Raw genomic sequence first — 11,523 nt, forward strand, 5'->3', positions numbered from 1 at the left:
ATGCTGATTGTAGGCAAGTATAAGGAAACTTTGAATGCTTTGAAAAAGGAGTTAAATTCAGCTTTCTCTATGAAAGATTTGGGTACAGCTAAACATATTTTGGGTGTGCGCATTGCAAGGGATAGAAAGAAGCGTCTTTTATTCCTTTCTCAAGACAAGTACTTCAAAAAGGTGCTTGAGAGATTAAATATGGCTGATGCTAAGCCTCTTGGTGTGCCGTTACCTCCACACACAAAGCTTAGCAAGCATGATTGCCCAAAAGATGCTGCAGCTACCCATGCTGTGAAAGGTATTTCTTATGTATCAGCTTGTGGGTCTTTGATGTATGCCATGGTTGCTAGACGACCGGATATTGCTTATGCAGTGGGAGTTGTTAGCAGGTTTATGTCTAACCCTGACAAACCACATTGGGAGGCAGTGAAAAGCATTTTGAGGTACTTGAAAGGTACACAGGGCACATGCATATGTTATGGAAAGGGTACATGGTCTGTTCGGGGATTCTGTGATTCGAACATGGCAGGTGATCTTGACACTCAGAAATCTACTAATGGTGTGGTTATGTATTTACATTGGCTGGTGGAGCTATTTCTTGGTGTTCAAGAGATTGATGCATTGAGCACTGCAAAAGCTGAATACATTTCAGTCACAGAAGCTTCAAAAGAAGCCATTTGGCTTCGTTGTCTTGTGAGGAATTTTGGTCTTCCAGCTCATGCTCCTGTGCTTGGTTGTGATAGAGTGCTGTATGCCTGGCTAAAAATGCCATGTTCCATGCTCGTACCAAACACATTGATGTGCAGTACAATTTTATACGCTAGGTGCTGCCTTGTCACACTGACAAAGGTCAAAACACATGATAATCTTGCAGGTGTTCTCGCTAAGTGCCTTGCTAAGACACAACATCAACATTGCTTGCACTTAGTGGGAGTTACTTACAGGTACCACATTGGGCCTTTAAGTGGGAGGTTGTTGGGTCTAAAGGCCCTCTGGCCACCCTTGTACATTATTTTATTCTTTGGGTGTGAACTACCCCTAGGGTCACTTATGTGACCCTTATAGTGTGTATCCTCATAATAATAAAACATAACACTAGTAAGTGTGCCGAATAGCACACGCCAGGACCTACGTACGATCTCTCTCTCTCTCTCTCTCTCACGCTCATTCGTCTGCAAAAAATCTCAGCGCTACCTCTTCCTGCTGCCAGCGCTCCCTTCACCCTAAACACCCGTGACATTGCAAACAAAGTTTGCCAATGATTGATGTAATGGTCCAGGTGCCGCTAGAACTGGCTCCGCCTGTGGCCACGGCCTGTTTGGCGTAATTCCAAGTCGAGCCGCCAATTCAAGTGAAAGGAAGTTGGCCTTGGCTCCTCCATCAAAGAAAATGAGGGCTTCTTGATCTTTCACTTTGCCCCATGTGCGGCAAAGTTTTGTACTTTCGTTCATCTGATTCGGGTCGGGCCCCACGCAATGTAATACCAGTTCTGTTTTCATCTTTCCTTTTCTTCCGCACTCGGCTACTGCTTTGTGACTCTCAAGTTTATCTTCTGGTGGTCCTTTGGTTCATCTTCTTTTCAAGAGTTCTTGTCCATCTCTTTCTGCGAGTACAGGTTCCGCTTTTTTGCACTCTTCTGTCCTTTCGGCCTTCCTCCCGACCTGAGAGGAGAAGCAATGGCCACACGCCATCTCGTGTAGATTTTATCAATCGGGTAACAGGTGTTTGCAAGTCTCGGGTCTATGGAGTACTTGATCATTTTCACAGATGTGTCAACGTGCAGTTGATGTTTGTACTCTGTTTTGGCAAAATTTTCCACCAAGAATCTGTCCAAATCTTCATTCTTTTCTTCAGTTCTTGCGCCGGATTTCAACTTTTCTTTTGCTTGCCCATTGAGAGGTGTTATCTTTGTCAGATTCTGCACGAGAATCCATATGTAATATGGGATTCTTTATGGCTTTATGCCCTGTAAGACAGCGATGAAGACGGGATGCACTATGTATGAAGGGTGGGAGTGGCTAATAAGTTCGGAGTCAGGGCACGAAGATTCTTTCACAAAATACTTCGTATGCTGCAAAAAGGATCGGATCCTCCGTAGAAGAAGAATCTTTTTGTGCTCTATACTACTGTAAGCGGTTTGGACACTCCAAGCGAGAAATCAATAGCACCACACGAACAGAAACTTCATAATCATTGAAATTCAATAGAAAGAGAGAGAGACAGTTGACACGGCGCGGCAGAGTTCCGTGCCTAGAGGTGTTGGCCCCAAAGACTGGCGCCCCTTTCGGTATTTCTTTTTATATTAATCTTTGAGCAAAGTACAACTCCCGTTGGTGCTCCCTCTCAGACTCTGCTTCCAGATGCTCTGCACAGTGAGCCCCCTTGGGTTCAATTTAAAGGTTACAAGGGATGCTAAAAGCAGAGCCCCAAAAGCATTAAACTTCAAAAGCAACTTCTCCCAAAATCAGCCAGCAGAAATCACAGAATTCCGTACAGTCAGCGTAAACTGCGGAAGTCCGTACGCACTGCCACGTCAGCAGGTTAGCGCAAATCGTGGGATTCCGAACAGCTGCCACGTCAGTCAGTCAGCGTGAATCGCAGAGATCCGTACAGGCAGCCACGTCATCACTTGGGTGTGTGTGTGTGTGTCCGAGTTGCTCTGCCACAACATCAATTTGTGACAGGAGTGCTTTGAGGGCCTCATGGAGCTCCTCTAGTTGGAGGGGAAGCGCAAGTCTCTGTCGCATCTCCTCGGTAACAAGGCAAGGCATCTGCCCAAACCTCCTCTCTGTCGCTTTGACTGATCAGCTGACAACAGATCGTGGTAAAAGTCAGTAGCAATTGCACGCATATCCTTAGGCTCTGAAGCAACTGATCCATCAGGTCTCCTCAACTGACTGACACTGGTGTGCGCATGGCGTGGCCCCACTGTCTCAAAAAACTCGCCAATAACTCTATCACCTACCTGGGTCCATTGAGATGCTTGTTGATAGGAGGCAAACTCATGACGCCGCTCCTCAATGCTAGTCAACTCCTGCGTAGCTTGTTGCATTTGCTCCTCCAACCATGGATTGTCCGGATGCTGCTCCTGCATCCTCTGTAAGGAGACAATGCCCCGTCGAAGACACGTCTCCTCCTCCCTGGCTGTAGACTCTTGAAGGAAGAAGCGACTAAGCTCTGCCAGCCCAGAGGCCACTCTACCAGCAGGGGTGTCCTGCGTATCTAGACTCTCTGCCCAAAGTGCCTCCACTCGCTCTCTAAGCCTTGGATCCAACAAGATCCTCTCGGGGATGCGTAGGAGCGCACCCCCCCTTCTCTGTCTGTCTGTTACACAGTGAGGATCACTGGGGTGTGGTCGGAAAAAGTAGTTCCTCCCAGGATGCAAACCGATCCCCCCATGTCACAAATGTGGTCAATGGCATAGAAGCGATCTATCCGAGATAGTATTTGTACATGAGGATTCTTGGACAGAGGATGTAGCCCAACAAGCTGCACGCTCGGCCTGTGCTTGGGTGGGACAGTCACTTCAAACACGCTTGTCTAGAGGTCGCTCGGATGCGGATTACTCCCCATCCAAACCGGCCTCAAAGATAGCGAACTTGACTGTTGTTGCAGCATCTGTTTTTTCTCATTGACCCCATGAGGATTGTCTCATGGAATGTGCAGGGATTAGGATGGCCCCAATTTCAGCGTCGGAGGAGTCGGTTGCGTCAAGAGCTTCACTGATGCCTTGTGGGCGGTGAGATTGATATTCTTATGCTATAGGAGCATCATCAGTGTGAGAGCCGCGTTAGACGATGTGGTCAGATTTTGCGTGGTCGCTATTAGACATTTTGGTCAGCTGCATTTGGACCTGGAGGTATCCAGGGAGGGGTACGTATGACTATTGCGGATTCTTGGCAGCAGGCCATTGTGGGCAGAGGTATTATTGTGCCAAGTAGAGCTCAGTGGATTACTATGCAGGTTCAGGCTTGCCTCATGGGTTTCCTGAACATATATGCGCCCAATGTGGCAAGTACACGAGGAGAGTTTTTGTCTCATGTTGTTGAGTCTTTGACGCATGCAGAGCAGTGGTGCGTTGGGGGGGACTTCAACATGTTAGAGGACCCCTCTGACAAGATCGGAGGTGGCCATGTTACGGTGCACGGGGCTGAGTTGGCAGCTTGGGAGCGGCTATGCATGACCATGAGGGTTTTTGATGTTTGGCAGCACTCAGCCCCCAGACAGCTTGTCTTTCTCTCGCTCTGACGACAGGGTAGGAGGAGTGAATCACATAGCAAGGGGGGTTGTGAGTGTCAACAAACAAATGCACCACAATGTGCTTGCAACTTGCTGCATCCGATGGCGTCACACTGAACTTGGCTAAAGGCCAAAGTGTCTGTACCGGATCTGTCACCCCTAGGTTCCCTGTGTGGTGTGAGAACTCAACGTCCTGGATCTGGAGCGAGTCAAGAACTGTGTGCAGGGTCCACTCTGTAGGATCCTTGCCGCACAGCGGAAAGGAAAAACCTACCGCTGTATCCAGAGCCTCAGTGCCTCGGGTTGCTAGGAAGAGGACGTGGACTCGAAAGCAAGCATCCTCAAGGTCAAGAGAAGAATCACCTAGGAAGCGTGTGAAGCTGTAATCGAAGAAGTCCCTTCGTTTGCGGATGTCAAAGCTGGTCACACCCTGAGGGACTGTTGCAAAAGGAGAGGTCTGAACCAAAAGTGACGGCCTTAGATGGGGCTGTTCCTCCCGAGCCATGTGACTCGTAGCGAAAGCACCACCAAAAGCTCGTTTCGCTGCAGATGTGTGTCCAATCCCTTGCGTCTGAGGAGTGTGGGATGGGTCGGGAGATGAGGTTGAGGGCCCCACCGGGGAGAGAGGAGGAGCGAGAGGTGGGGGAGGGGGAGGGGAGGGGGGGCGGAACGAGACATCTGAGAGTGGAGGGATTGGTGGAGGAGGTGGAGGCGGCGGAGCTGAGGTGGAGGGAGCCTCCTTAGGGGGGTCCTACTGAAGGGGGTCAAAACGGTTTCTTGTTGGAACCCAATGCTACTGAGCTGCAGGAGGTTGGCCACCAAGGGAGGCAGTGTGGCGAGCCCGTCCCTGTCGGCGGTGGCTAGGGACCTGCTGTCAACCGTTAGCTGTCTAATCACTGGCCTCTGTCGAGATACCAGCCTGTGTGTCCCGAGTATCTGTTTGCTGGGCATGCTCAGCCTTGGGAGACTGGGCGTGTGCTGTGGGTCGAGATCTCCTGCGAGGATAGGCCTTTGCTAAGTGGCCCATCTGTCTGCAAATGAAGCAGTGACCCGAATACTCCACACTCTGTCTGATCCAATCTTTGCTCACACAAGGCAACAGTATCACCTTCGGGAGGGAGAGTGTGTCTCGAACAAGAACCCGCATAGTAGGTAAACATGCGGCCTTGGCCACAACTGAAGTTGCAATGTGCGGTGACTCCAGAATTGTCCCAAACATGGAACCAACTGGGAAGAAGAGGGAGGTACTCTCTCCTCAGGCTTGGGAAGAAGACCGAGATAGGCAAGTCGGCCTTCTCCTCAAGCACATCTGTAGTAGGGTCAAACCCATGATGCCATCGTCTGAAGTAAGCTCGAGCTGCTCGGATACCTAGCGGGCTAATCGATATCACCTCGGCCGTCATCTTTGGAGACTCGAACTCTATCTGATAATATCCTCTCTCGAGGATCCGGACATCGGTGATCTTGCCCACATTGGAGAGAAGTCGGGCTTAAAGTAAATCCTAAACCTCGTCTCGGCTGGGTCGAGTGCCAATAATCTTGCAGATAACCGAGGAGGCTTGCAAGCGTTCAACCTTGGCCATCAAGATCGCAAGTCAGGGTCGGCTCCACGGGGTCGGCCAAGAGGGCTTTTGAGGAGTCCCTCTGTGATGGAGCAGGGGCTGCCATTCTGTGTCTGCTACTGGAGAGGCGTGGGCGAGTGTGTTGAAACCGTCACCAATAGGCTGCAAACAGCCCACCACAATGGAGGCGAATGGCGAGAGGGGGGGGAGGAGGGCGTCAGTGTGCTGCGGGTGGGCAATGAAGCGAACAAGGGGCGGCAGTGGGTAGCGTGGGGGCAGGAAGCAGCGTGCAGTGAACAGCGGGCGGCAGGGGCAGCAACACGCTGGGCGCGCAGGGGGGGGGGATGTAAGGTGCAACGGAATGAATGTTTGCGCTTGCTCAAGATGAGTGCTCCGAACTGTGCTCAAGGTTCCTTTTGTTCTTATGGAAGGGAGAGCCTTCCGTTCTTAATGAGAGAATGCTATGATCACAAACAAAGTGAATGGACACTGTGCGTGCAAGTGTATGAGACTGAGAGATAGAGAGAGAAGAGAGATACGACACCAGAGACGTTGTAAAACCCTCCTCTGAAGGTCCCACTCTCGTCGGCGAGAGTGGTCTACTTATGATTGCACAAACTGGTACAACGATGATTCATAAACTGATGCAAACCTAGGCTATGTCGACGACGACAACCGGGATGGCGATGACGACAATAGGGCTGAAATTAGAGAGGTTCTAAGTGCTGTCCAAAAAATGCTAACTGCTGAAAATCTGTTGTGGATGATTGCTGAATTTTCGGGGCTGTTTCAGGCTGCTGAAAACGCTGCAATGCTGTGATGGAATACGCTGGAATGCTGCTGTCGTTAGGGCTGAAAACGCTGCCTGTATTGCTGCGAATGAAAGCTGAAAACGCTGGTAATTTGCAGCCCTCTGATGGTGGTGAAAACGCTATGTGCAAGGGGGAGCACTGCGGTCCAGAATCTGCTGAAAAACGCCAAGGCAAGGGAGGTGGCTGGCGATGAGGAAAAACGCTAGGCTTGATGGAAGGGGAAAACGCCAAGGGGTGTTGGGGGAGTCTTGCTGAGAGAGGGGAGGACCTGTTGCCAAAGGCTTGCTGTACTCCTGGCTCATCTGCCATTTAGTGCTAACTTTGGTTTGCTATATATTTTCTTACCCAAATTGCCCTACCTACTTTTGTTGGAAAGTCACTTAAATTAATAAGTGAAAAATGTCAAAAAATTGGGAAAATAGGTTAAATGCAATAGAAAATTTCCTTTATGGAATCTGATGGATTGTGATGGGAATACTGATGATCATGCTCTATGCAACCAGAGGAGATGCATCTATACTAAGTGACTGGGCATGCACGGTCTATGAATAGACTCACACAAAGTGCCAGATCACTTCTAATCTAGACTGACTGGACTGACGGAAACCCCGTTATGGTGTAGCTTGTCCACGGACACATAGGGTTGGATGTGTCACGTGACAGGGGATGGCAAGGATGCGCAGGTGGATGACGAGCAACAACGATTTCGGATCATTTTCTACAATGGCTGTGGACCTTGTTGAAGAAGAATCCTTGCGAGTGCTGAAAGACATTGTATGTAAAATAAGAGATGAGAGTCAACTTCCCGAACCTGTTCACTTCAAAAATGCTGCTGCAGAAAAGCCTTCCATAACTCTGAAAAGTTCTGTTTTTACATCAATGCGTAGAGGGCGTCGTGCTCTTCGATTGAGGCTATAGATCACACACACACACACACACACACACACACACACACACACACACAGAGAGAGAGAGAGAGAGAGAGAGAGAGAGAGAGAGAGAGAGAGAGAGAGAGAGATTTCTTTGCAAGGAGTGCAGCAAGCTGTTGATGCGTTGGACAGTTCTCACATCAGATGCCGGTATATTTTTCCCAGCAGCTTTTGGTTTTGTGATTGTATTTTATGCTGGGAAGAAGTTTGAGGAGCTAGCATGGGCCCTGTCAGTAATATTACTGCAGCCAGCTCTCATCTTGATAGACCATGGACATTTCCAGGTGTGCTTTGTTTTTTATCTTCCAATCAAATGCATCTCATTGTTCAGTGGGTTTGATGGATTTGTAATAACAAACTTTTATTTCCTATTAAGTATAATTGCATAAGCCTAGGTTTAACGTTGGGGGCAGTAGCTGCAATTGGCTTGCAGAAGGATTACTTGGCATCTGTTCTATTTTGCCTTGCCCTCAACCATAAGCAGGTGATGGCCCAGGTTTTTTTATAAGTACCCAACATGTTTGTCTTCTTGGTTCAGAAAACCGGTTTATGTGCCTAGATTTTCAGAAAATGTTTCTTACAGATGAGTGCATATTATGCTCCTGCATTTTTTGCTTACTTGTTTGGAAAGTCCATGCGAAGAAAGCGCCCAGTGTTGGAAGTCGCAAAGCTAGGTGTTATTGTTATTGGCACATTCATGATATGCTGGGGGCCATTTCTTCACTCAAAAAAAGCAGTGATGGGTGTAAGTTTTCAGCACAAATGACATCAATTGGACCTTCTATTTCGTCTTTTGAAATGGTCTGTTGATGCAGGTGCTATCACGGCTGGTACCATTACAACGTGGCATTTTTGAGGACTATGTTGCAAACTTCTGGTGTGCATCTTCTTTAGTCATCAAATGGAAACAATTTTGTTCAACATCGTTGCTGGCTCGACTTGCACTGGTGGCAACATCATTGTCATTTTTACCATCAGTTGTGCACCAAATTAGAGCTCCCAGCTATCGTGGATTTCTTTTTGCCCTCTTCAATACTTCCCTCTCCTTCTACCTGTTCTCGTACCAAGGTAGGGAAAAAAATTGTTTCTGTTTACAATCGGGTATATAGCCAAAAATTGGCCAAAGTACAGCACCGGACGGAGCTAATAGTGGTGTTTTTACCATGCAGTACATGAGAAGTCAATCTTGCTACCTTTGCTCCCAGCTAGTCTCCTTATACTTGAGGATTTTATGCTATACAGAGGAATTGTTTTTTGTGCAATGTTCTCCATGTTTCCTCTCCTGCGCAGAGACGGATTAGTGGTGCCGTTTATTGCAACCTTTGCTCTCCATCTCCTTTTATTACGTTTTCCTTTTCTGCAGAGGAAGCCATCAGATGCCATGCGAAGGCAACACTTCCTGTCACTGAAGCATTTGTCAAACGCTCTCTTTATCATGGGATTGCTCCTAAATTTAGCTTACATGTTTGTGAAGCCTCCACCAAGGTATCCATTCATTTTTGAGGCTGTAAATGCAATGCTTGTTTTTGGCTGTCTTGTCCTTCTTGGTGTATATTCAAACCTTCAGCAATTGGCAGCTTCTTCTAGTAATCAAAACATGAACCTTGACAAGGTCAAAGCTCAGTGAGTTGGTCATTTTATTAGTATCTCTTCTCTTTAGTGACTTTTTGGGCACCTTTTGCAAGAGCTTCGTTTCGAACAGGAAGAAATTTTGTTATGATCAATGGTCTTTCTCCCAATGGATACGATTTTTTCCTAAATGTTTTTCAGTGTTTTGTTATTCCTTAGTAGGGCCAAGTGGAAGGGATGTTTTGCAATTAACCTTACTGAAGATTGGTGTATGACTATTCTTTGAACCTTATTCATGCTTTATGATCATTTCTTATTGCTGAAGCTTGGTGTATGACTATCCTTTGAAGCTTTTTCATGCTTTATGATCATTTCTTATTGCTTTTCCCCTGTCAGCATTGAAGTGTCTTATATAGGCATCTCCTTAAGCTTTCGGAAGTTGCAAAACTGGATACAACAAGAAAGGAGCCAATGGGATTGTAGCCTTGTGGTAAAGTGTTGTGCAAATGTGATAAACTCTAGTCTTGATTCTTTATAGCAGTAAAGCTATTCCTTGTCTATATTAAAAAAAGTACACCTTGAGTAGATAAGGTGCCAAAAGTTAGTTTTTTAGGCTCGATTCTCAATAGCACTAAAGAAATTTCTAATCAATATAAATAAAATACACCTCGAGGCTTCAATAGACAAGATCAGTTTTAATTTTTTCTTTTGCATAGTGAAAATAGACTATTTATAAAAGAGTAAGTAGGAATGGATGAAGTCAAAGGATAGAGGTTTTAGAGAGCTTGTGGATACGGTACTTGCTGAACATCTATTTTAATCAATAATGGTGTTCGGGCCAAACTTAATAATAGGGCCCGTCGTAACCATTTTTGCTAACCAGAGAAAAAAATGGCAGACTTGAATCTTTTCCATTTTTAGGTTATAATTTGAAGCATTTGTTGACAATACAGCTTGTAAACTTTTTTTATTGACTTTGTCAAGGCAAGCATGGGATCTAACGAGGATTTGGCAATTTTAGCCAGCTACAAAGACTCTAAGCTCCAATTATTTGTGAAAATTGCAAGGTAAAAAGCAAATGTTTAATATGCGGCACACGTCATCATATGCTAGGGGACACATTCCCAGAAAATTGGTAACACCTGATCCAATGTCATCAATTTGATCTTATTGCAGCTTAGTTACGACAAAATACAAACAATAGCTAAGTATCAACTTTTCTTGCACCAACAACAAGGGTGATGATGGGTGGTGTTACTATGTTCATGTGTGAGTGGACGAGGAAAACTACACCACTGTTGACACACTTAACATGAGTGAAATGAGGACCGCACGGCAAAACTTGTACAATAGTGCTAAAGAGGTCGGCAACAAGTTACTAATTTAGGATTTTTCACAAGAAGATGCTTCTCTCCAACATGATTACAAAGGTGTTGGTAATTAGTGCATGAGTTGATGTTCCAAATAGTATGATTGGAGTACACATTATTACATACAGATTCATAATCGTCCAAGGATAAGAAGCTACATCATTTGTTTCACTTGTTTTGACCAACTAGACAACAAAGTACTATGGATTAAATTAGCCACCATCAATTCCTTTGATTATTATGAACATGGCTTGACCTCAATTCCACGTAGAAATTTTGGCTCTCGATGTTATGAAAGTAAGAATAAATCAATGACATGCTATATTCAACTCATCTTTCATATTCAATTGATGAGATCTAATTATTATTTGATGTTTTACCAAGGTATGCAGATGGAGGATTTAAGGATGCTTAACAACCCAAAAAGTAAAATATTGGAGCTCCATACACTTGTAGGGCCGATGGGTACCAACAACCCCCTCAAGACCTCTACATATGCTTTGGATGGGTGGAATGACAAGAAAGCCTATAAATCAACCGAATCCCAATAAATCAAGTCTGTGAAAGACGCAAAGGTCCTAACTTGGCCCAAATGAAGTACAAATTATGGAAACCCTATCTGACTTCAAATAGGAAATGTTCAAGATTTTAGGCTATAAATTTTACAAAGATGAAGCCTCTCGAAAGAGGGTGGGAAAAGATGAAGCAATTCGAGAGAGGGTGGGCACTCATGGTCACAAGAGCTCTCGTATAGCATATCGAAAAGTATCTCTATAGATACTATATTAAGATTTTTAGTTTAGTTTCAATTATAAGGTTTTGAGTTGACCATGCTATCAACATATGACTCTAGTTTTAGTCAATGTAGAAGGATATTCTTGAGGATTGATTGCACCTTGGAAAACATTGATTCACTTAGGAAGAGAATTTTCCTCGATTTTTCACCTTTGTTTTTGAGAAGGGCGAAAATTCTTTATCAAGGGTTTAACAACTAAGAGTCTAGAGGCTAGCAGCCTATAGGAATAGAGCCTAGGAGAAACCCTATTTCAAG

General features: G+C 45.7%; 1 protein-coding gene across 1 annotated transcript in view; it reads left to right on the forward strand.

Moving 5' to 3' along the window:
* Window positions 1-9,293, forward strand: part of LOC147429902 (ALG6, ALG8 glycosyltransferase family) — a 33,540-nt gene extending 24,247 nt beyond the window's left edge. The window contains exons 3-7 of the mRNA XM_086496098.1: window positions 7,643-7,817; window positions 7,910-8,017; window positions 8,117-8,278; window positions 8,349-8,601; window positions 8,703-9,293. Of these exons, the coding sequence (XP_086352224.1) occupies window positions 7,643-7,817; window positions 7,910-8,017; window positions 8,117-8,278; window positions 8,349-8,601; window positions 8,703-9,160 (1,156 nt within the window). The 3' untranslated portion in view covers window positions 9,161-9,293. The remainder of the gene's footprint in view (window positions 1-7,642; window positions 7,818-7,909; window positions 8,018-8,116; window positions 8,279-8,348; window positions 8,602-8,702) is intronic.
* The last annotated feature ends 2,230 nt before the right edge of the window (window positions 9,294-11,523 follow it).

This window comes from Adiantum capillus-veneris, chromosome 22 (genome assembly GCF_014529385.1).
Source record: "Adiantum capillus-veneris isolate H3 chromosome 22, ASM1452938v2, whole genome shotgun sequence".
NCBI lineage: Eukaryota > Viridiplantae > Streptophyta > Polypodiopsida > Polypodiales > Pteridaceae > Adiantum > Adiantum capillus-veneris.